This window comes from Perissodus microlepis, chromosome 4 (genome assembly GCF_051167445.1).
Source record: "Perissodus microlepis isolate ML-2025 ecotype Zambia chromosome 4, ASM5116744v1, whole genome shotgun sequence".
NCBI lineage: Eukaryota > Metazoa > Chordata > Actinopteri > Cichliformes > Cichlidae > Perissodus > Perissodus microlepis.
This window is the reverse complement of record NC_140464.1, coordinates 19,128,196-19,154,516: the sequence shown is the minus strand read 5'-3', so window position 1 is coordinate 19,154,516 and position 26,321 is coordinate 19,128,196. Positions and strand designations below refer to the sequence as shown.

The 26,321-nt window shown below is 36.8% G+C and overlaps 2 gene segments (V, D, J or C); both read left to right on the top strand.

The window, feature by feature from the left end:
* Positions 1–5,069: 5,069 nt before the first annotated feature.
* LOC146388787 (immunoglobulin heavy variable 3-23-like) lies at positions 5,070–5,501 on the top strand. The segment is given in 2 exon segments: positions 5,070–5,112; positions 5,197–5,501. Coding segments are annotated over 2 exon segments (348 nt in total).
* Positions 5,502–6,999: 1,498 nt separating this feature from the next.
* Positions 7,000–7,444, top strand: LOC146388786 (immunoglobulin heavy variable 4-38-2-like). The segment is given in 2 exon segments: positions 7,000–7,058; positions 7,143–7,444. Coding segments are annotated over 2 exon segments (348 nt in total).
* The last annotated feature ends 18,877 nt before the right edge of the window (positions 7,445–26,321 follow it).

Below are 26,321 nucleotides of genomic sequence, written 5' to 3'. Positions count from 1 at the left end.
TAAAGACTAAAGCTTTTTTTGTTATACTGTTTTTGACTATACTACCAAATGTCAGTTTGACTTTTTGTTTTTCAACATTTTTAGATTGATTTGCAAAATGTTTCAAGGGGAGTGTTTTTTTGTTCTTCTAATCCATTGCAGGTTTATAGAAACCTGGCCTGTATTAATACACCAAGACAATGAAACACTCTTGATATATAAAACATTTTCTAGAAACATTTTTTAGAAAGATAAACTGAAATTAAAGGACAAAAAACATTGCATTAGATAAAATGTATTTCATATGAGGAAGCTGCAGATTAATTTACATTTTTAAGTTATTTTTTATAAAACAAGCTGTTAAAATAGATCCACTTCTTAGAAAACATCTCATTCGATTACTTGCACAATTAGGATTACCATTTTTAACAATAATTCATTTGAAGTTGTGTGTGTGGCTTTCTGATAAATAGGTCCCTCCCTGGCAATGTGATAGTGACACAGTTTGTTGCTGAGAAAAGCAAGTTATAGCCAAGCCTTCTGGTGTGCACTTATGCCTGTGGTGTGCTATCAAATACTGTACATTTGTGTGTTCAATAGAAATAAAGAATAATAAAGCAAATCATTGAAAAAAAATGACAAAGTGCATGAAGAGCACATTGGACAGCACTACTAGCTGTATAAACCACAATGGTATGAAAATTGTGTATGAATGATTGTCTTGAAAAAATGGTCAGTTTTATATTTGAAAATTAAAATTTGCTTTAAAATTACAAACAATATATATAAAACTCACAGAAAACTGGCAAAGTGTACATGTTCATTTTTTAAATTTTTTTACTTTGTCAAACAGCAGTATTTTTTCCAGGGAGGAGGAGTCAATGCAAAACTCATATATTAACTAACTTTATAAGTGTTCAAGCCTAAGTCAGGGACCCAACCTCACATAGACACAGCAGACTGGGCAAAGACAACTGACTTTAACAATGACCAAACCTGTTCATTTAGTTATTTTCCTGATTCTGTTTTGTTTCTTGGCTGGTAAGGACATACATTTTGCTGAACAAATTATATGATATGAAGAAATGCGAAAACTAATGAGTTGTTGACATTTGTGTAGGTACTGAGGGTCAAACACTGACAGAGTCTGAACCAGTGGTTAAAAGGCCTGGAGACTCCCACAGACTGACCTGTACATACTCAGGATTTGGTTATGATATTGGTGCAGCTTGGATCAGACAGGCTGCTGGAAAAGGACTGGAGTGGATTGCTTATATCGATAGTGGCAGTGGTAATAGCAAGTACTACTCTCAGTCAGTCCAAGGCCGGTTTACCATCTCCAGAGACAACAGCAGAAAGCAGGTGTATCTGCAGATGAACAGCTTGACAACTGAGGATTCTGCTGTTTATTATTGTGCTCGATACTCACAGTGACACAAGAGGAAGAAACTCTGTACAAAAACTCAGCACATCACAAAAGGAACAATTTACTTTATGCTGTTCACAATGACAGTAATGAACTGCAGTTCAACATCATTAACACAAGAAGAAACAACAAAGGCACAAGGATCTGCAAAATATTTAACAGTATCAATTGGGATTAGTAATCAGTTTAATAATCTATTTCAAATATTTACTGAAATTACAGTCTTATTTAGTTTTCAGCCCACATGTTCTAATCTTTAATAGTATCTTTTTTAATGATATTTCTGAATTGCGCCAAAATACAACAGAGAAAAGAGTATGTTGTTTTTCAGACTCTCCAACTTTAAACCAGAGGACTCTTCTGTGCACAGTATTACTGTGTCTGATACACACATTGGTACGAGGAAATGTTGAAGATATACAAAAACTCAATCAGTTCCTTTGTTGTTTAAAAAGTACGGCTCTAAATAGGAATGTACAAATACAAACTAAGAGGGAGCAGCTGGTGTTGTGGTTTGTGGTCTTCTGTTCCTTATTGTCAATACAATGTTATTTTCTTTAATATGCATACAGGTACACACAACAACAGCTCATCATATAGTTTATGAATTCCTGTTTCCATCACTCTGAACGGTCCTACATACTCAAACGAGTCAAAAGAGATTCTGAATCTCAAGAGTTTCTTTTCCTGGTTAATATCAGTATAAAAATTCTTTCTGAGCAGAAAAAACAGACAAAAACCCCATAGATGCTTTAATAAATGTAATAGACCACCATCCAGTGTAAGGTTTATGACACAGCTACCCTAAAGTACTTATAATAATATATATTTTTTAATGTTGTTAATTACTGATCTTATCCATGCAGTTTATAAATTATGTTTTATTTAAAAATAGCAAAAAAAGGAAATCACATTATTGTGTATATTAAGATGTTAAATTACAGATATTTATTTCCTAAATAGAAAAAATTACTTTTATTGGTTGACTGTTAAGCTTGATTAATTTCTGACATTTCTGACAGAGGAGTCATGTGTACCAGCTATTTCCAAAAAACAGGTTTTTGACAGATTTATAATTTTTTTTATGACAAGTGGTGTAATAAATATTTTAAGCACTGTAGTATTGATTTCTTTTATAATGATAGCCTGAATACTTGCTGAATGCTAAATTTCTGTGACCTGGAGTGTGGTTCTCTTTGAGGAGGAACACATGCAAAATTGTATCTTCCATCTTTGAATATGTGTCACAGGATAAAAAACAAGGACTACATGATTGAATCACACCAATGTGGACTGGGCAGAGACAAATGGCTCCTACAATGAACCGTTTGAAGGCTGTTTTTCTTGTCCTGTCAGTTTACTGTGTTGGTAAGGACAGAAGTATTTCTTTTCCAAACATTATGACTCAATGACAAATTATATGCTTGAAATACAAAGGCTAATTATGTTTTTATCTGCAGGTACTGAGGGTCAAACATTGACTCAGTCTGAATCAGTGATTAAACAGCCTGGAGACTCCCACAGACTGACCTGTACATACTCAGAGTTAAGTGGTGATGACCATTATGTTTGGATCAGACAGGCTGCTGGAAAAGGACTAGAATGGATTGCTTATATCAACCCTGGCAGTAGCAGCATCTACCACTCTGTCATTCAGAGGCCGGTTTACCATCTCCAGAGACAACAGCAGAAAGCAGGTGTATCTGCAGATGAACAGCTTGACAACTGAGGATTCTGCTGTTTATTATTGTGCTCGAGAGCCACAGTGACACAAGAGGAAGAAACTCTGTACAAAAACTCAGCACATCACCAAAGGAACAATTTACTTTCTGCTGTTCACATTTATAGTAATGAACTGCAGTTCAATCTCATTAACACAAGAAGAAACAACAAAGGCACAAGAATCTCCAAAATATTTAACAATATCTGTTGGGATTAGTCATCAATTTGATAATCTATTTCAAATATTTACTATAAATTGCATTCAGCATCTTGTTTAGTTTTCAGACCACATGCATTAATCTTTAATAGTATCTTTCTTAAAAATACACTTATTTATCATTACTTATTGCTGCCTGCAGGGAAAGGACTGGTATGGATTTAAATATAATCCTGGTGATTCATTCAGCAAAGATTTAGCAAAAATAAGTTTAGCCTCAACTTAGACTCTTCCAGCAAAGCACTGACTGCAAGTGGACAGATTGTGCAGACTGAAGACACTGCTGTGTATTACTGTGGAAGAGAACCGCAGCATCAAAACATCCGTAGAGTTGAACAAAAACCCCTCAGTGCCTAAACAGTTATAACATGAAGCCACCATAAGGAGGAGCCCTCAGACCACTGATGAATTTAAGATATTACATTATTCAAGTGATTTTATCATGTAACTCAATGTGAGTTACATAATGCTAGAAGAATGACTGATGTGAAAATACGTGAGTCAGTAGATATTCCTTTATTATATTTCACTTTGACATCTACAAACTAAAACTCTGCACAGATACTTTGTGGCCACTGTGTTTACCTCTGATTGTTATTAAATAAGCAAACTCAGAATATGTCTGAGGGTGTTTTTATTGTTGTTGTTGCTTACTAGCTGTCAGAAATCCCATTTAAAAATTATTTTAACAGACTTTGCACTGTTTAGAAAACAGGTTAAATAACATAGTTAAGACTAAAATTATTGACATTTTAACAATTTTATTATACCTTTGCTGTTACACCCTATCTTGATTGTGATGATCCATTTATAAGCAGTATGTTTGTCACTGTTATGTTGTCATGTTATATTACAGTTCAGACAAGTGTGTATCACATGCCTGTAGTGTGAAGTGGAAGTCTAGTTGTGTAATTATGCAATATTGAGAAAATATAGATGTTTGTTTAAAGAACTGTTTTTGTTTCTTATTTTGGCGCTTCTAACATTTTAGATATTTTTAGTACAATTTTAAAGATTTTCAAAATGCACATATCATTGACAGTCGCTGAGAGCAGGTTAACCAACGAATATTTATAAGAGTAATTTGATTAAATGACAAACACTTTAAACAGTTTAAATCTAAACATAAACACTGTGTGATAAATTAAGATCTGATAACTGTAAAGATTTCAGGAACTAAAAATATAACTTTATTGCATGCAACCAATGTACATATTTTTTCATGTTCTTGATAACTTGATAGCAGAGGATTTTATTGTTTATTACTGTGCTGGAGACTCACAGTGTCACAGGAGTGAGAAACACCATTTTCTCACAGAAGTTACAGAGATTACATTTAACTCATCAACATACTGGAAGATTCAGTAAAGCTGCTTCACTGTGAGATTGTTTTTGTAAAGACTCTGTCTCCAGTTTTACATTAAATATTTTGTCTGTCCATGTGTACATGCCAATGTGACTATTTTCATCGGCCTTGTCTAAATAGAGTTTTTAAGGAATGAAAAAAACATCAAACTTTATATTTGTGTTATAAATAATATTTTTATTGGAATTATCTCCATTTTTAAATTGTTAATACTGATTGCCACAGTGTGATCTCTTATAATCTGTCAGCATCCATCTATATGTAAAGCAAACTTCCTGACACTCTGCTATAAAGACTTGAAATCATGGTGTCAGTTAAAGCAGAAGAAAAGTTCTCATCAGATTATCTTGAGTACCAAAATGTTCTCTGTGGCTCTGCTGCTCCTGCTGGCTGCTGGATCCTGTGAGTCTCACTGGAAAAAAACACTGACAGGATGATCATAGCATACTGACTGTTGCTGTCACATAAAACATGTTTTCTCTACAGGTGTGAAGTGTGAGCAGCTGACACAGCCAGCCTCTGTGAATGTGCAGCCAGGTCAGCATCTGACCATCACCTGTCAGGTCTCTTATTCTTTTAGCAGCTATTGGACAGCTTGGATCAGACAGCCTGCAGGGAAAGGACTGGAGTGGATTGGGGTGAAAAGTACTGGGAGCTCTCACTATAAAGATTCACTAAAGAGCAAGTTCAGCATTGACTTGGTCACTTCAAGCAAGACAGTGACTCTAAATGGACAGAATATAGAGCCTGAAGACACTGCTGTGTATTACTGTGCCAGAGAGTCACAGTAACACATAACATCAGCAGACCTGAACAAAAGCCCCTCACTACATGTACACATTTGAAACATGAAGCCACCAGAGGAGGAGCTCCAAGACTAATAAAGAATTGAAGGGTCTATTTACTCAAAACAAAAATAGAAAAAAAATTGGAAATTCCTTATTGTGTTGCTATTCTTGATCGAGGTAGTCGTAGCAACAAATTATGCTCACAGCAGTTAAGCACCAGCTTACCATCTCCAACGGAAACAACAGAAAACAGCTGTATCTGTAGATGAGCAGCTTGACATCAGAAAACTCTGTTTGTTAATGTCCTCAAGAGACACAAAGCAAAGATCCTATCCTTTCATAACTTCTTAGAACAGTTTTAATATTATTTTATTAATTTTGTTTTATTATTTGTTATGAAAAACAAATTTCACAATCTCATGATGCAGTAATTTTCTTTTCCTTCAGATTCAATGCAATACAAAAACAGAATAGAAAAATGATTCAAAAGAATCTGTGCTATTTTATATAAATGCAAACTGTGTTCTGTTATGTTGCGTATTTATGGAGTCTGCAGCAGAGAGACCCTACAGTAAATGGACAGAATATTCAGCCCGAATACACTGCTGTGTATTACAGGGCCACAGTCACATTCACAGAAAGAAAAATCTCTAGGACTCTAATAAATTCCTGTTGTTTCTGTTTATTTTTTAAAACTCCTTAGTAAGAACCTTTTTGTGAGTTTGTAAGTATTGATAAAGCTCTGAAATAAAAGGCCAGTACATGAAACTGAATTCACTGACCAATGTTGTTATAAACTGATTAATTTATGACATAAAATACTTTTGTTAAAAAAATCTTTTGGTTTGCGAGTTTGTATTTATTTACTATATTGTACACTTTAATCTATAAACCAATAAGTTGTGCAAAGTACTTGTTTATATACAGAAATATAGAACGTAACATTTACATGTACATTAAATATTATAACATTTTTTTAAATGACAAAAAGTGTTTTTTTCTTTCAATTTTATTAGCAATCAAATCAGACTTTGTCTTGTTGTATGGATTCAACATACAGAGTCAAGCAAGGTCGTAACTACTGAAGTTCTCCTCTTCCTCTAATATTGATGTCTGCACTGTAGACTGGGCAGAGACAAATGGCTTAAACAATGGTCAGAAATTATATTTGGCTTGCTTTTCTCATTCTTATTCCAGCAGCCAAAAGGCAAAGAGGCAGAGTTCACCCTGGAGAGGTCAATAATCTGTCACGGGGCAAGTTGTACTTCTCCTTTTAAAATTCAGGTTTTGATGAATGAAATACCCTTCAACCTCAGAGTTCTTTTCTAAGATTGTTTTTGTTTTTCATCTTTTAAAAATGTTAAAAACACAGTGCAGTTAGTGCTTGAACAATCAATGTAATCATGTATCAGCGTCTATCTGTATGCAAAGTAAGCTCCCCCACAGACTTGATATAATGCTGCAGGTTGCAAAAGAAGAATAGAAGCTCCTGGGAGATCACCTTCAGCACCAACATGTTCTCTGTAGCTCTGCTGCTGCTGCTGCTGGCTGCTGGATCCTGTGAGTTTTACTGAACACCAAACACTGACAGCATGAAAACTACACACTTTTAATTTGACTGCATTCAATGTGTTTTTTCCACAGGTGTAAACTGTGAGCAGCTGACACAGTCACCCTCTGTTATACTGCAGCCAGGTCAGCGTCTGACCATCACCTGTCAGGTCTCTTATTCTCTTGGCTGGTACACAGCTTGGATCAGACAGCCTGCAGGAAAAGGACTGGAGTGGATTGGGATGAAACATACTGGGAACTCTTACTATAAAGATTCACTAAAGAGCAAGTTCAGCATTGACTTAGACACATCAAGCAAGACAGTGACTCTAAATGGACAGAACATGCAGCCTGAAGACTCTGCTGTGTATTACTGTGCCAGAGAGTCACAGTAACACAAACTGTTAGGACCCCTGAACAAAAACCTCTCAGGGCCTGAACAACTGTAGCATGAAGCCACCAGAGGAGGAGCTCCAAGACCAATAATGAATTTAAGATGTTATTCTAAGAAACTTACTCTTGTTGTGGTCTCATAACTGTTTAAATACGGTGGGTTTAAATGATGAGTAACAAACACTTGAATAAAATAATTGGGTGAACAAAACTTAAAGACTCCTTGTCTTTACTTCTGTTATTCAAGGTAATCAATAATTAATCAATGCTCAGATATAATGTGAGATTATAGCAACAGCTACTGTATAGTCCAATCACATCACATAAAGTGCATTAAGCAGCCATTTTATTAGGTGTTTTAGAAACTGCTGATCTGCCATGAATGGTCTGAAAAAGAGAAAATATTCAGTGAGTGGCAGGAGAAAAGGCCTCGCCGATGTCAGAGATCAGAGGAAAATTTCCAGACATCTTTGAGCCGAAATCAACAGTAACTCAAAAAACCACTCAATACAACCAAGATATGCAGAAGAACATCTGAACCTTTCAGCAGATGAGCAGCAGCAGAAGATTTGTTGCAGTTAAACCTGTTCTGAGAACACGTGTTTATATTTGCTTTCAATTGAAGAGCAATTTCACTGCTGCTGTTGACTGTGTGTTATTGTATATAGTCTCTCATACATATTTGAAAATAGTTTGAAGTAATTTGACTGAAAACATTAAAAATGCTGGACAGGAAAGTGAGAGCTCTAGAGTTCTAACTGATAAAAGTACAACTGTTTTGATGAGTTGTGCGAGCAGTATGAACAGAAACAAAAGGAGTGTATAAAAGCAGGCTGATGTTACTTCTACTAATAAAGAGTATTGAGAATGTTTTTGTTCTTTTCTGGGTCAAATGTGACTGTTATCTGTTCAGATGGATTTTAGATCTATGATTTTGGGTCAAACAAAGGAAAACTGCATCTGTAAGGACACTGTGCGAGTCATGTCTGAGTGTGTGTACACAAACACAGCTTTGTGTACGTAGCTTAATGTTTAGTCAAAATTATAAATAAAAAAACAAATGAAAATAAGATCATGTGGTTTTATTTCATATTTTAAAAAATGTTTAAGGAGACGTAGCCACATAAAAATAAATTAAAAAATAACTGGTATAACTGGGTACAGTATTCTGTGTTTGTCTGATATCAGAAAAACACTGAAAACAATCTCTCAGAAGAGATCCTTGATCTTAAGGTTTTTATTTCCTCGTTAAGTCAGCTTATTAAAAATTTTATGAATGGTTGACCTGAGGAAAAAGTATAGTTTCTGCATTCAGAAGGATGGCCTGAATAAATCAAAATGTGGAGTGTTGACTTGAAGGAGAGGATGTGTGTTTGTCTTTGAGGAGGAGGAGCTGATGCAAACTATGATCTCTACCATGTTTGAAGACATGATGCAGAATATAAGACAGGGAATACATGATTAACCACCACTGTACACGGAACAGAGACAAATGGCCTTGGCAATGAATCATCCTGAATTCATGGTTGTTTTTCTGATCCTTTCAATTTACTGGGCTGGTAAGGAAAGTGCAGTCGTTTTACTAACATTGTTGTGAAAGTGAAATGATAAGCTTGGAAAACAGTCACTAATTATTCTTGTTTGTCTGTAGGTACTGAGAGTCAAACACTGACAGAGTCTGAATCAGTGGTTAAAAGGCCCGGAGACTCCCACAGACTGACCTGTACATACTCAGGGTTCAGTGATAATAGACATGTTGCTTGGATCAGACAGGCTGCTGGAAAAGGACAGGAGTGGATTGCTTGTATCTACTATGATGGAAGTGACAGCCACTACTCTCAGTCATTCAGAGGCCGGTTTACCATCTCTAGAGACAACAGCAGAAAGCAGGTGTATCTGCAGATGAACAGCTTGACAACTGAGGATTCAGCTGTTTATTATTGTGCTCGAGAGTCACAGTGACACAAGAGGAAGAAACTCTGTACAAAAACTCAGCACATCAAACCAAGTTAGAAAAACAAAACAATGCTCAGTTTGCTTTCTGCAGTTCACTTTGAAAAATTATTAAAGATCAGCGCACCGAAAGAAAGAAATAATACGGGATTATCAGGACCTCATATCATTAAAAATTGTATCTTGTGTGCGCTCATTTGCTCTATGTTATATAATAACAATCTCTCAACTAATGTTGTGAATTCTAATTTTCTTTTGCATAGACCAAAACATTTTTACAACTGCCAGTTTTAAAATGTAAAATTTGAAATTGGCCAGCATTAGTATGTAAGCAAAGATTTCTCACTGACTGTTATATTTATCCTAAACAAGTGCTATTAAACCTAAATAAATTCTCCCTGTTCACTGAAACATTTATTAATGATGTCTTGATGGATGCTCAATCATCCAGGTTAGGAAATCTGTTCATCTGGACGTAACGTTTTTAGTGGGAGAAACTCATCAGAGTGACATCTTCAGTCTCAGCTGACTGCAGGTTTTCCCAACCTTATAAACAGTACATGTGCACAATGACTGAAGCTAGCACCACTGAAAAACAATGAGCTCAGATCAGTTTCTTCATCATTAATATGGAAATTGTCATTCACTTTGACCAACAACCACTGACCAAAGACCATGGATGAGTGACGAAATGTTTGTCATCCATGGTCCACTGAAAACGCAATGTCCAGATGAACAGAATCGACTTTTTGGGATTTATTAATGATTAATCATTATTTATTAATGTCAGAGGTCAGAGTATTTACACCATTTTAACAGATATATAGATCAAAATCAGGTAGACATTTTGTAATAACAGAAACTTATTATGGGGACCTTGGTCAACGTTTGAACGGTATGAACAGTTTATAAGGGTTTAAACTAATATTTACTTGTACATTTTATAGCATATTAGAATAATTCATTTTTGTTTCCTGTGGAATTGATGCAAAAGCCTGATTTATTTCCCTTCTACTTATCTGACTTCAGAGAAGTTGACAGCGAGTTAAGGACATGCAGTTTAACAGTATGGACTACAGGACAGGACTGCTGCTGTTAACTATCTGCTGGGCTGGTGGTTAAGAATACGTAGCCACATAAATATCAATAATGTTAAAGATCCATGCTACATATTTTCTGAAATCAAAAGTGTTGTTTTTATTTAAAAAAAAATCAAACTCAGTCATACTGTGTGAGTTTAATTACAGGACTTTGTTTTATCACATCCAGTGATTCTTTTCCTTCTCCCTTTTAGGAGAAAGTGAGTGATTAATCTTAATGATATTTTAAACTGGGACTGTCAAGCAGTGTGTCTGTAGTGCTGTTAGGTTTTCCTTACAAATCCTTACAGCACTTGGGTGATACAGTGTGTGTGTACTAATACCCTGCTCCAGTCCTGCTGCTGGTGAGCCCGATGGTTGTTCCTTACTCACACTCACCTCAGAGGAGGCTCATAGGTCTACATGTTTCCAATAGGATAGCAACTCAGTTGGATTTGTTTAAGTTTTGATAAATTTCTGTTTTAACACTCAAATTCTTAACCCCTTAATGCCCAGTGTATCATATTTGATACATACAGTTTTTGTGTTTTTGTGTTTTTGAGACATCTACATCATCAGTGCGTTCCCTCTCCCAAATAAAAATCTAAATAAATTTCACATTTTAAAGCAAAAAACTGCACAAAACAACGCTGGATGTAGCAAATATTATACAAAATAAAATTCATATGTTTTTTTTAATATATTTATTTTTTATTGCCAAATGGTTTAATTTGAATTATCTGACAATTAATTCATGATTTAGGCTTTAAAAGTTTAATGTTTGAATCCTCCTGGCCCCCTTTTGAAATATGTCTCATCAAATTCTGTAGTCATGAATGCAAAGTTTCTTTTTATGTTGAAACTATGACGTCTCTTACTGTGATAGTCATCAAACCTGTAGTTTCCTGTGTGCCCAGGCGCCACTGTTGCAACAAAGGTTCACAGTTCTCCTGCTTCTTTCAGTTTTAACTCTGGACCAAAACACTCGGAGGTAACAGAAAACGTCCATCTAACTTCTCAGTGTCGGATTTCTTGGAGGCGAAAGTAATTGACCATCGTGCACCAGCCACAGAGAGCTTTCACTTCATGTATATTTCAAACTTTTGCATCTGAAATCCCAATGATCTTACTTAGCTAATGTACTTTAAGATTTTGTTTATTTATTTACAGGACAATGAAAAAATGAAAATACTGCAAATGGACTTAAATATATGATATTCAGTAACTGAACTTAACTAGTTGCTTTTGTCGTGGATTTTTGTGTTAATAAAGTCTGCAACCAGCTCAGCTGTGGTGAAGCTATTTTATTACTGCATGCAGCAGAGCAAACGCACACATCAAAACATCACGGTTATACAGTCATAAGAGCTCTAACCTTGGGGTGTCGCAGTGTCCCTTTTATAACATCGCACAAACTCTCTGTATGTCTCACCCAGGCTGCTGCTGGACAGGGAAGACTCCCACTATCATTTCCCAGATGCTGGCCTTCCTGAGAGTTCATCATTCTGAGCGATAGTGAAACATCCTTAGGCTTTGCTAAGCTGTTTTTCAGCAGGTCATACTGACACATACACATACTTCATGTAAGCAAACAAAGGTTATACAAAAATCCTACAGTGAAGTTATAAACACCTAAATGTAAATGTGAGGGTTAACTAGATTTTTCCCCATTACACTTTCCAGAGCAAATTTAAGTATTGAAATAAGTTGTGAAATAATAGTAAGGAAACATGTTATTTTATTAGTTATTTAGGCAACTATCAGTTAGTTTGACTGGCTTGAAGTTGTGTTTTTCATGTCCGGAAATGATTTTATTTCTCTTTGGCTTCACCAGTTTGTTAAAAGGAACTTTAAGGGCTCCGAATGGCACTGTTGTGCCCTTGAAACCAAGATTTCCAGTAGCTACTGCTGCACATAAATGGTTTACAGCTGAGTCCCCATATTACACACAAGTGCTGCAGAAATAATGAATTACAGGGACTGGATCCATATAATGCACACAAATACCATCAGCATGTTGCCAGTGGAACATAAATTTTGGGTCATATACAACACAGCACATACCGCTTTCTATGTAAAGGAGTGGCTTGGCTGCTAAATGCTTAAATCCTGCCATTAGTAGTCACACAAAAACTTGGGCAACTTTCTTTGAATACTTCTGAGTTTGAGATCTTTAAAAAAGACCTTTGGTATGAAATAAGTCTTTTGATGTAATGCAAGTTTTAATATTTGAAAATGTATGTATTATAAAGTAAAAATAAACTATAATCAAAAACAAGAAAATGATACTTTTCTGTTTTTTCAAGTTTTTACTTCGAGAAAACTGGTATTTGTCAGTGAGGAGGAGGAGTCGATGCAAATCCCATTCTTTCAGTTCATTTATATATGTTGAAGAGTAAGTGTGGTGACTCAATCTAATAGACAAGCTTTTGACTGGACAACAACTTTCACGACTTTAACAATGATCACATCTGTTTATTTAGTTATTTTACAGATACTATGTTGTTTCTTGGCTGGTAAGGACACACATTTTGTTGAACATTTAAACTGACAAAACAAAAAGTGATTGAACTAAAAAGTTAACATTTCTGTAGGTACTGAGGGTCAAACGCTGACTGAGTCTGAACCAGTGGTTAAAAGACCTGGAGACTCCCACAGACTGACCTGTACATACTCAGGGTTTGGTGGTGATTATAATAATGCTTGGATCAGACAGGCTGCTGGAAAAGGACTGGAGTGGATTGCTTATGTCAGCAGTGGCAGTAGCAGCATCTACTACTCTCAGTCAGTCAGAGGCCGGTTTACCATCTCCAGAGACAACAGCAGAAAGCAGGTGTATCTGCAGATGAACAGCTTGACGACTGAGGATTCTGCTGTTTATTATTGTGCTCGAGAGCCACAGTGACACAAGAGGAAGAAACTCTGTACAAAAACCCATCAAACTACGTCAAACACTGATTTCAGGTTTTTTTCCCCAAAATACATTTAACTCAATCCGCACACTCAGAAATGCAATAAAGTTGGTTTTGTGAAACATTTGTGTTGTAAAGTTCTTTTTTTTTTTTGGTGGATTTTTACATGTAAATATTGTTATCTTCCGTGTCTGAATTGAGAGTTGAAGGACTTTGTTTTTAAGAAAAATAAATCCAACTCTATATTTAATTTTTAAATAATATTTCCTTTTAATTGTACTTTTCTTACTACTTATACTGAATGCCACAGTGTGATCTTTTTCCACTTATAATCTGTCAGCATCCATCTGTATGCAAATCAAACTTCCTCACAGGCTGATATAAAGTCTGATATCATGCTGTCAGTCACAGAAGAAGATGAGAAGCTCCCATCAGATCATCTTTAGTACCAATATGTTTTCTGTAGCTCTGCTGCTGCTGCTGGATCCTGTGAGTCTCACTGAACAGAAGCACTATGATCACTATGAACAGAAAGACTATTGTTACAGTCTGCAATGTTTTCTCCACAGGGGTGAAGTGTGAACAACTGACACAGCCAGCCTCTGTGATTGTGTAGCCAGGTCAGCGTCTGACCATCACCTGTCAGGTCTCTTATTCTCTTGGCGACTGGACAGCTTGGATCAGACAGCCTGCAGGGAAAGGACTGGAGTGGATTGGGATGAAATACACTGGGAACTCTCACTATAAAGATTCACTAAAGAGCAAGTTCAGCATTGACTTGGACACGTCAAGCAACACAGTGACTTTAAACCAACAGAACATGCAGCCTGAAGACACTGCTGTGTATTACTGTGCCCGATACCACAGTAACACAAAACACCAGCAAACCTGAACAAATTGAAGAGAGTTTTTACTCAAAAAAAATTAATAAATGGGGAAATTCCTTAGTGGATCACAATTCTTGATCGAGGTAGTTGTAGCAAGAAATTAAGCTCACGGCAGTTCAGCACCAGTTTACCATGTCCAAAGGAAACAACAGAAAACAGCTGTATCTGCAGATGAACAGCTTGACATCAGAGGACTCTGCTGTTAATTATTGTCCTCAAGAGACACAGAGCAAAGACCCTATCCTTTCAACTTTTTAAAAATTATCTTTTAATATTTTTTAGGGCTCTCAAAATTAACATGTTAATCACGATTAATGCGATTAAAATTAAATTAATTTTAATTATTAAATTCAAAATTTTAACGCAATCAACCCATCTGGAGCACAGAAAGGACAAACTTTGGACAAACTGCCCGAAATGTGTTGACAGAGACATTTCAGGAATTTTGGGTTGTATAGGAATTTCTTTCATTCATGTATTAATCACATTATTATTGTATAATGCCTTGGTGCCACTGGATTTTAACATGTCTGACACCCATACTGAAGACAAATGGTGGGGGTCTAGTAAGGAAGCAGGCCACTCCACAGGAAGGAATCTTTTGTCTCTTCGAGGACTCTGGGAAGTAGCAAGGGGGTGTGAATCTTAAGGTGTGAAACAGCTGTGTACTGCCTTTGTTCCTGGAGAAGGTATTTAACTGAGAGCCATGCTAGGCTCAGTGAGACTCTGCTGACCCTGCCCCGTGGTCATGTAGGCTCTCCATCAAGCTTGTTTGTATGTTCTTTGTGTGCTTTGATTAAAGAATGTTAGCTACCGCTCACCGCTCGTCTGCAGGCTTTATTTAAGTGGAAAACTTCCACAACAGGGTCATTTGTGATGAAGACCTTAACGTTGACAGCCCTAATATTTTATTTTATTATTATTATTATGGAAAAAAAATTCACAGTCTAATGATACAGTAATTTGTTCCTTCAGAGCCCCTTCAGGAGAAAGTTTGGCTGGAGGCATTGGCTGCTGGATGCTCTGAGCCTCACTAATGCAGAGACCCTGATATAATGACCACATTTGCTAAGAATTTAAACCTTGGATGCATTAGTTGATTAAAATGACCTGATGAGATTGTTTTCTAGCAATATGTAATTAAAGAAAAATTGTTATCATTTCATGTTCCAGCTGTTCCTCAAAGAACATGTTTTGATACCATGCCATTTAAAATTTAAACTTATCTTTTATACATTTTACAAAATTGTCATTTTTGTATTACTACCCCAAACTTCCATAAGTGGGTCAAAAACGACCTGCATTAATTTCCTGTGGAATTTCATGGAATATTTTGATTCCTAGTAACTGTTACTGTCAGGAATACATATTTTGTGGGTCACAAAGAATATCACCCCTTAAGAACAGTACATGCGTATGTATGGGCTCAAAATGTGGTCATAAATATTTTGTACTTGTAAAAAAGATTTGTATGTGTAAAAAAGATTTGTGTGTGCGTAAAAAAGATTTGTATGTGTAAAAAGAATTTGTGTGTGCGTAAAAAAGATTTGTACGTGTAAAAAAGATTTGTATGTGTAAAAAAGATTTGTATGTGTAAAAAGAATTTGTGTGTGTGTAAAAAAGATTTGTATGTGTAAAAAAGATTTGTGTGTGCGTAAAAAAGATTTGTGTGTGGACTTAGCCCAAAAAAACCCTGCAAGTTACAAGTACGAATTTTGACCCTATTTTTCTTCCTTTCATCTGATTGGTCAATGTCATGTCAATCACAAATGTAACAATCCAATCAGAGAACAGATGGGTTTGGCTGTCGGAGGGGCGCTTTTTTGAACTGCAGGTCCTTGAAGGGTAATACAGTTTGAAGCTGGAGGATCTCTATATAAATATCCGATAGCATCTAGGTCCCCTAACTTTCAGCAGCTGTTGAAAGGATAAAGTTGTGCTATATCAGTGGTTAGAAATACCATTATTACTTTAGGATTAGTTTAACACAAAGTCAGGGCTGACCCGGGACCATTGCTGTGAGTCACAGTGCGCAGCATAAAAGTCCTTTCACATCAGACGCAGGATGTGCTGCTAATGCTAACTGCTAACTAAAAGCAAAGGATCCAGAATTTGTTGCGCTGGCTGCTGGGCTCTGTGGGTTTTTGCAGCAGCTCTACCTGTACTAGATGCACCTGCTCCTTGTCTTTTCTATCTCTGACTTTATGTCCTCTACAAGAGTTTCTGTTTTTTTTGCTGGTTCTTCAAATGTTCAATAAAAACATGTATGCTAATTCATAACGAAGAAAGCTTTGTAATGAAGACTGTCATTTCCAAAACACTGCCCGCCCCCACCCCGCGGTCCGCAGCGCTGTTGAAAAGGCTGTGGAAGTCCCTATATTAAACACGTAGACCTGTGACACAAAAATCACCAAACTCGGACGACCACAGACTGTTTTCCTTCGTGGTGATGAAGGAAAACGCTGGGTTGGCATGTAAAAGGGCATTTATTCCCTTCAAGGACCTGCAGTTCAAAAAAGCGCCCCTCCGACAGCCAAACCCATCTGTTCTCTGATTGGATTGTTACATTTGTGATTGACATGACATTGACCAATCAGATGAAAGGAAGAAAAATAGGGTCAAAATTCGTACTTGTAACTTGCAGGGTTTTTTTTGGGCTAAGTCCACACACAAATCTTTTTTACGCACACACAAATCTTTTTTACACATACAAATCTTTTTTACGCACACACAAATTCTTTTTACACATACAAATCTTTTTTACACATACAAATCTTTTTTACACATACAAATCTTTTTTACGCACACACAAATTCTTTTTACACATACAAATCTTTTTTACGCACACACAAATCTTTTTTACACATACAAATCTTTTTTACAAGTACAAAATGTTTATGACCACATTTTGAGCCCATACGTATGGCCTGAACATTGTGATGCCCACATCCACTAAGTCATTTTTGGAATATTTTACACAGGGAGATAAATAGGGGAATTAGTTTAGAAGAATTTGTGGGAAACCACTATCCAACAGTTGTGTAGTAGACTCAGAATGACAAGACAAAACATTATCACCGATAACTTTTTCTCCTCTTGCCCAGTGTGTCCTGGAGACACTATAACTCGGAGTCTACAATAGGTCACGGCAGACATCCTTGCTCTGATCAAGGCTTCTGAGGTTTACAGCATAGAGTTTAAATTTACTGGCAGCCTTACTATGGTCAGCTATATCAGGAAGAAAGGACTGGCTATTGTACATCTGAAAACAATGTATCACAGCAAAATGGTGGATGATATTTACATATGTGTTGACTAATTTAACACAAGAACTACATGAACGGTTTACACAACTATAGATCAGGCAGAGAGACATGACTCTTAAATGATCTGTCCTCATTTTATGTTTTATTTTCTTATATTCTCAGTTTACTGGGTTGGTAAGGAAAGGACATTTCTTTTTGCAAACACAAACATTTCTAGTCTCCTGTAAGAGTTGACATTTTCTTCTCCACATACACTCCCAGTCAAAACTTTTAGCACACCCCAATGTTTCCAGTTTGTTAATGAAAATTATGCAGTTTAATGTCTTATTGCACTCTGAAATGAAAGCATAGTACAAATAAGCAATTTATTTATTTATTATTTATTTCATAAGCAAATAAATAAATAAATAAAAAAGTCATGGAATCAATTAATTGGCCAAAATGTATTCTAAACTTTTGACTCGTCAACGTAGCCACTTTTGGCAGATATAACAGCTGAACATACCCGTGGCATTCTTTCTACAATAGAAATCAAATATTCTTCAGAAAGTTCTTCCCATATCTGTTGCAGAAGTTCCCATAAATGTTTGGCACTTGTACGTTTCTTTGCTTTCACTCTTCTGTCTAGTTCATCCCAAACCAGCTTAATGGGGTTTAAGTCTGGAGACTGTGCTGGCCTCTCCATGTTTTCAAGCTTACTATCTTGTTCTTTTTTCCTGAGGTAGTTCTGCCATAGGTTGGACTTATGTTTTTGGTCATTATCTTGCTGTTAGATGAACCCCTGACCAACTAGGCGTATACCAGAGGGTATTGCATGGTGCTTCAGAATGCCGTGGTAGCCATTTTGATTCAGGTTGCATCTCACTGTGTAAAAGTCACCTGGATCCAGCAAAACAGCCTCTGACCATCCACACTTCCTTCTCCATGTTTGACAGCTGATTCCACACTGTGGAACCATCCTGTCTTTTCAAAGGCGTACAAAGAGCTTGCCTGATGATCCAAAGATTTCAAATTTTCATTAATCACTCCATAATACATCTTCCAATCTTCAGTAGTCCAATGGTGATGTTTAATGGCCCAGGCAAGCCTCTTTGTCTTATTTTGATCGCTTAGCAAGTGCTTTTTTGCTTCAACATGTCCTGTCAAACCTGCAGCTCGAAGACTTCTCTTCACAGTTGAAACTGAAACTTGCTTACGATTGTAGTGAAGTAGATTCTGGGGTAGGATTTTACATGATGTCCACAAATGCACCACTAACATCCACACCTTCCCAGTTGACAATTAGCAGGCTTATAAGAAACAGCTGCGCTTCACTACCAGAAGGAGGCATTTGGCAGTCTTGTCCATCCAAGGTGGCTGAGAGCATTAGGCAGCTAAGCGCTGCAGATCTCTCCAGGAAAGCTACTCAGTTTAGTATTGCCCTTTAGAGAGTGGTTTGGACTATACTGCTGCTGTCTTGTCATATGCTGTCTTGTTTGTTATGCAATGCTTTTTTAACGAATGTATTTGTGTATTTGTTTTATGTAGATCTTTTACTAATTTGTTTAACGTTTTATGCTTTCTTTTATTGCTTTAGTGGAGGTGCGGCCGCTTGTTGAGGGGCTAGGCACGTGAGGTGGAATCCCCTCCCCGATGCATGCGAGTGTACACACCGGGCACAGGTAGATTGCACCATTTAGAGTTTAGTGTGAGTAAGGTCTGCAGTGAAATCACACAGGTGAGTAATTTGTGGCATCCTTGGGCGCTCCTCCTGTAGGTTGCCTCCTCAAGTGGCCGGTCTCCACCATTTTGTTTAGTTATTCTTTTAACATGTGATTGTTTTTAAGGTAGCATCGTGGTAGGGAGTCTGGTCGTTTTGTTAATAAAGTGTTTTAATTATCTATTTTGCTGTCTCAACCCTGCTACCTTAGGTGCCTTTTTGATTTAATAATTCTATGTTTTTAGTAGTACTTCTTAATAAACTTTGATTTGTAAAATTCATCTGTCTCACCTCTGCCGTTAATAACGAGTCTGTGGGCTTTGGTAGCCAGTGCAACACTTACATTGGCTAGAGAAGTCTTTCCTGGGGTGTAACGCCCTCCCCCAGGTGGCGTTGTCAACATCTTAGTTACCGTCCCTGGTTATTCCTCTATCGCGACACCACAATCTGGCGTTGTGTCGACAGGATATTTTCAGGCAGAGATCTTTTGCATGTTTTTGTTTCGTTTTTGGGGGGGTTAAATCTGTTCGGTTTGTCCGGTTATTGTAGTGCAGCGGCAAGACAGCAGTAGCGCCAGCGTCGGGACGGACTTCTGGTTTTTTAGTAAGTGATATTTAAATACTCTGGTTTGTTATAGAGGAAGAGCTCACACAGCTACGAGACTTGGTAGCTCAGCTGCAAGCAGAAAATCGGCGGATGCAGCAAGAGCAAGGATCGGAGCTACCTGGCACCAGTGCTGCTGCTACAGGTTCATCCATCAATGGGCATTCTGCTGTTCACTTCCTCTCCCGAGGAAGTGCCCATGGTTCAACGGTAAGACTGGTATAGGTATTGCCGAATGGGTGGAAGAGGTGCAGGCCTGTTTGAGGGTACGACATCTTTCACCAGCCGACAAAGCCCTTTTCATCTATGATCATCTAGAAGGCGAGCCCAGAGAAGAGATTTAATATCGGCTTCCAGAGGAGAAAGACGATCCCGAAAAGATTTTGACTATTTTACAGGAACTGTATAGATGTACTAAGTCATATGTCTCTCTGCAGGAAGAGTTCTTTTCAAGACGACAGCAGGAGGGAGAAACATTGCAAGAGTTTTCGCATGCTCTTATGTGCCTCATGGATAGAGTTGTGAAACAGTCACCTCATGTTCTGCTGAACAAAGATGTGTTGCTTAGAGACCAATTTGTTGAAAATGTGCTTGATTGTTTCTTACGCAGAGAATTAAAACAGTATGTCCGCAGCCAACCTACTGCCACCTTGATGGATGTTCGTCGTGAGGCTATATTATGGGAGCGTGGAGGTATGCCAGGGGGCGGGAGGGATAGACGTTACTCGGTTCCCCCGGCACTAGGCTTTCAACACACTGTCCAGGAGGTCCCTTTTAGAGGTAGTCCGGCAACATGTTTTTACTCTCTGCTCATATATCTCTGACTCATTCTGAGGGTCAAACTCTGAGTCTGAACCCATGGTTAAAAGGCCTGAAGACTCCCACAGACTGACCTGTACATGCTCAGGGTTTGGGGTGATATTAGTGCTGCTTGGATCAGACAGGCTGCTGGAAAAGGACTGGAGTGGATTGTTGGATTAGCAATGGCTAACTAAAACATAGCTATAGCTATGGGAAGAGGAAAAAACAATGTAGAAAAGCTCACATCAAACCAACTCTTTTCTTTCTGTCATTCACAGGATCAATAGCACATATAAAGAAACAATGAAACAACTTCATCAACAACTTTGAACATCAAGTATTCGGTTGTCTTATTTTTAATTTAAATGTTTAAATTTGCGTTGTATATTTGTGTTAAAAATGTACAATGAATATAATGCATTGTTGTTGTGGTTGTTGTGTGTTTTTTTTTTTTTTTTTTTTTTTTAATACATCCCACCACATGCAAATAAACTTCTTGTCAAGCACATACAAAGACTTTATATACATGTACTGTTGGCTGCAAGAGAGAGAAGCTTTGACCCAGTGGCCTTCAACATCAACATATTCTGAGTCACACTGAAAGCATGGACAGAATATGCAGCTTAAAGACGATGCTGTGTATTATTGTGCCAGATAGTCACAGTATCATGAACCATTAGGAGACCTGAACAAATACCCTTTATTGGCCGAACAGCTGTTTCTTCAGATCACCAGAGGAGGCGCTCCAAGACCATAAATGAATTCTGAAACTCTGTGACATTTTTTTCCTAAGATGAATCTTAAAGCTGATCCTTAATAAAATGTCGCAAAACAAAACTGAAATCACTCATAAGTTTAAATTATTCCCAGTGTTTTAAAACAAGAAAAAAGGAGGCGTTTGCCTGCTGGAGTAAAATCTATTCTTTGTAATATTAGGCTTGATAAATGAAACAGATGTTAAGTTGGACTGGTGAAAACTTAAATAACCTTTTATAGATATTTAACAGAATACTTACATAAGATGTTTACATATGTTAGAAAAAATTCTCTTGAAAAAAAAACTTGGGGAAAAAAAGCTATTTGCATAAATCTCCTGCAGTTCAGTGTCTTTGACAGATGTTTGGAAACAGACTAATAGAAAGATTTATACTTCTGTTAAACAGAACTCATTTTCATTTACTTTGTTCATACTTTACAGTAAAATGAACCATTATCATAAACACAGAAACTCCGATGCTTCAAAAAAATCTGACAAAACCTAAAGGTGCCAGTAGATCAGCATTTAGAAAACATTAAACAAACAGACACACATGTATATTGTAGTTCTGAATTCCTAATTTCCTGGCTTCCAAAAACAAATGCTTAAACATGATGTACCTTTTGAAGGGAGCAACAAGTATAATTTTTATACTAACAAATAAATAAATAGCTTGGGGAGTCTTACCTGAAAACATTTGCTTAACAAGTAAAACATGTCAAATAATAATGTAATGAAATGATCAGTACTAGAAGTTACAGTGTGGTTCTGTATTTGAGGGAGGAGCTGATGCAAAACTGTTCTAGTTTATCTTTACATAAAACAGAGAGTAAATCATTGCTGTACCCACTGAAGACTGAGCAGAGATAAATGGCTTTCATCATGATCAGACCTCGTATTTGGTTCACTTTTCTCATTCTGTTAGTGAACTGGGCTGGTAAGGATTATGGATTTACTGTTACTGATGAAAACACATGAAATGTCTGCATCATTGTATCTAATGAGCTGGGGTTTTTTTTGTAGGTACTGAAGGTCAAACACTGACTGAGTCTGAATCAGTCATTAAAAGGCCTGGAGACTCCCACAGACTGATCTGTACATACTCAGGGTTCAGTAGCGATCACTGGAACGCTTGGATCAGACAGGCTGCTGGAAAAGGACTGGAATGGATATCTGCTATCAGTGAGAGCAGTACCTACATCTACTACTCTCAGTCAGTCCAAGGAAGATTTACCATCTCCAGAGACAACAGCAGAAAGCAGGTGTATCTGCAGATGAGCAGTTTGACAACTGAGGATTCAGCTGTTTATTATTGCGCTCGAGAATCACAGTGACACAAGAGGAAGAAACGCTGTACAAAAACTCAAAAAAACAAAAATGAATAAATAAAAAAGCTAAATTTTATTTTCTGCAATTCACATTTACAATTTATTAAACATACACACACTGAAAGGAACAATAAATGTGCCTTACCAGGAACGGTGAACCCTAAATATTGTATTCATGTATTTGTAAGTGTAAATGTTATAATTTGCTTTTTCTTTATGTTACATAACATAACAGCTTATGTTGTGTATTAAAGTGCATGCACCAGTGATTTGTTGCAACACATTTATATAATTTTATATAACATTTGTATAATAACAGACACATTTATGGGGGGATTACTGACATTGGTGAAGTTAGCCAGAGCCTGGATATCATACTAAATTGTCTTTAACTCCTAACTGACTGAGGACCACAGTGATACAAGATGAGAAACTCTGTACAAAAAACTCAGCATGTCAAGTTAAAATCAGAAATTCTCATTTACAGAGGATATGAATAGGAAGTCATCCAAGGTAATCCAGTAAAACATTTACCCAAGCCATAGAAACGTAACCATTACTTTACCACCCAAACCAATAAGAGGTGGTGGTATAAAACATGAAAGGGGATTAAATATCCAATATTCAGTCATAATTCATTTATTTGGTATTTTTGAACATATATTTGCTTGGCTGATTTTCCATTCACACAAGTTCATCATGTTCTCTCTTGCTTACAGGTTCTGGACCCTGAGAGAAGCTTTTAAGTGCATTCAATCTAATAAACACTATAAAAACAACTGGATAATCAGCTGAATTGTAGAGAAAAAATCCTTTTCCACAGTATTGACCTCATCCAGCCAGAATCAGTGGTTGTACAGCCTGGACAGGCTTTAACATGCCTGGTTATTCATAGACTGATCAGAAAGAATGAAGAAAAATGAATGAACTAGATTTTGGTTCATTATGGAGGACGAGACTTTCACAAGGCTTTGAAGAAAAAGTGCAACTACCACAAATATACTTCAAATAGTACAATGACATTCACAATGGTAAATTTGCAGCCTGAAGACACAGCTGTTTATTTCTGTGTATGTGGCCCCTCAGTGTTACCAGACATCAATAAACCTACACAAATATGCAGTACACAGACTAAGCCACCAACAATTAATAATAAAAACACAGGCTAATGCATGAATTAATATATTTTCATTCTGTTCATTAAAAAAACAAAAAACGTGTTGACATATTTTAGTTGATGTCTTAAAAGCAGTTTTCATCTTTTTCATATGTTCTTGTTTTGTCTCATTTCACGTGTCTGTGAAATGAGAAAATGTGTTTCAGCGGATTTAAGCTAATTGTTAATAATGTATGTTGTACTTCTTTGATTACTTTTATTTTCTTGTCTTTTTTGTCTTCTCTCAGGGTATTACTGATAAAATCCATGTTTTCCATATTTTACAGATTTGTATCATTATTAGTCAAGTTAAATAAACAGTTTAAACATAATTTAATGAATCAGTTTCTTTTCTTTTTCTTGCACACTGTACATAATCTTTTTCTCTCTCACATGGGAGGAGTCAATGTAAAACTTGAGGTCTTAAGTGTACTTATCTGACTGCTGGGAACAGTGGACTCACAGTTTAACATGATGGACTGCAGGACAGGACTGCTGCTTCTAGCTGTCTTCTGGGCAGGGGATAAGTCCAACAGATCTTTTATTAATATAGTTTATCTTTAGCCTTTTTCAACATTTTTGATATGTTTCACAATTTTTTTTGTTTTCCTTGACAGGTGTTGATGGTCAAACTTTAACAGAATCTGAACCAGCAGTTTAAAGACCTGGAGATTCCCACAGACTGACATGTACAGCTTCTGGATTCTCATTCAGCAGCTTTGAAATGAACTGGGTCAGACAGTCTCCTGGAAAAGGACTGGAGTGGGTTGCTTATATTAGTAGTGGTGGTGGTAGCACCAAACACTACTCTCAGTCAGTACAAGGCCGGTTTACCATCTCCAGAGACAACAGCAGACAGCAGCTGTATCTGCAGATGAACAGTCTGAGGACTGAAGATTCTGCTGTTTATTATTGTGTTAGAGAAGCACAGTAACAAAAAAGAGAGAAATGCTGTGCAAAAACCCATCACGACAAACTAAGTCAAAATTTGATTTTTGGTGACAGAAATTAAATTTAACTTATGAACAAACTCAAAGATAAAATCAATTTGCATTATTGGTGTTTAATAAACATTTGCATTTGTTTTTGTGAACATTATCACCTTTCTTGTTTGAAATGTGGTTTTAAGGAATGGAAAAACAAACAAACAAAACCCAAAACGCTATGTTTCTTTTTATGGTTGCAAAAAAATTTGTCTTTGCTAATAATACTCTAAGTCCAAGGAAAATCTATATTTCAGTTCCATTAAATTCAGTTCAATTTTATTTATATAGCCCCAAATCATAACAACAGGTACCTCAAGGCACTTTATATTGTAAGGTAAAGAATCTACAAAGGAGGAAGGCATGACAAAGGCACACTATGAAAGAGAGCCAGAGATTAACAATAACTAATTATTAAATGCAGAGTGATGTTTAAACACAGAGTGTAAAGAGGTAATTGAAGAAGAAACACTCAGTGCATCATGGGAAGCCAGTTGCAGCATAACTTAGGGAGGATTCAGGGTCACCTGATCCAGCCTTAACTATAAACTTTGTCAAAAGGAAAGTTTTAAGCATAATCTTAAAAGCAGAGAGGGTATCTGTCTCCTGAAACCAAGTTCAAAGTTGGTTCCACAGAAGAGGGGCCTGCAAGGTGAATGCTGTGCCTCCTATTCTACTTTTAAATAAACTATGAACCAAAAATAAACCAGCAGTCTGAGCATGAAGTCAGGAGAATCCCACACACTGACATGTACAGCCTCTGGATTCACATTTAGCAGCTACTATATGGGCTGGATCAGACAAAAGGGCTGGAGTGGGTTTCCACTATTGATAGTGGCAGTGGTAGCAGTAAATTCTACTCTCAGTCAGTTCAAGACCGGTTTGCCATCTCCAGAGACAACAGCAGGCAGCAGCTGTATCTGCAGATGAACAGTCTGAAGACTGAAGATTCTGCTGTTTATTATTACACTCGACACTCACATTGACTAAAGGTGGCACAGCAGCTTTACAAAAACCTTCACAATTTTCGTAAATTATGGCAATCTTTACTTTGTCATTATGGACTTGGTCAAGGTGTTAGCTTTGGACAGGCTACAAACTATTCTATGAAGAAAAGATTTCTGTTTCTCTTCTTCTGATGAAACTCACTTTGTCTGTCTTGTTTAAATGCCCATATTCATCGACAAGCTCACGTCTAAAAACACAAGATGTTTAGACTTAAAGATAATTTCATTGATGGATCCAGATCAGGCAGATTTAAAGGATACCAGTCAAGTTTTGTTTATTGATGGCAAAATTTATCAAATAAAGATCACAGTCAGTGACTAGGACAATGTCATATTTACTGTGTGACGAAATATTTATTGGAGCAATAACAGAAGGCTGTTGTGCCTGACCATTGTTGTGGGTTGTTGTGCTCATCCCTCACCCTGAGTTTCTGCACCAAGCGGAAGA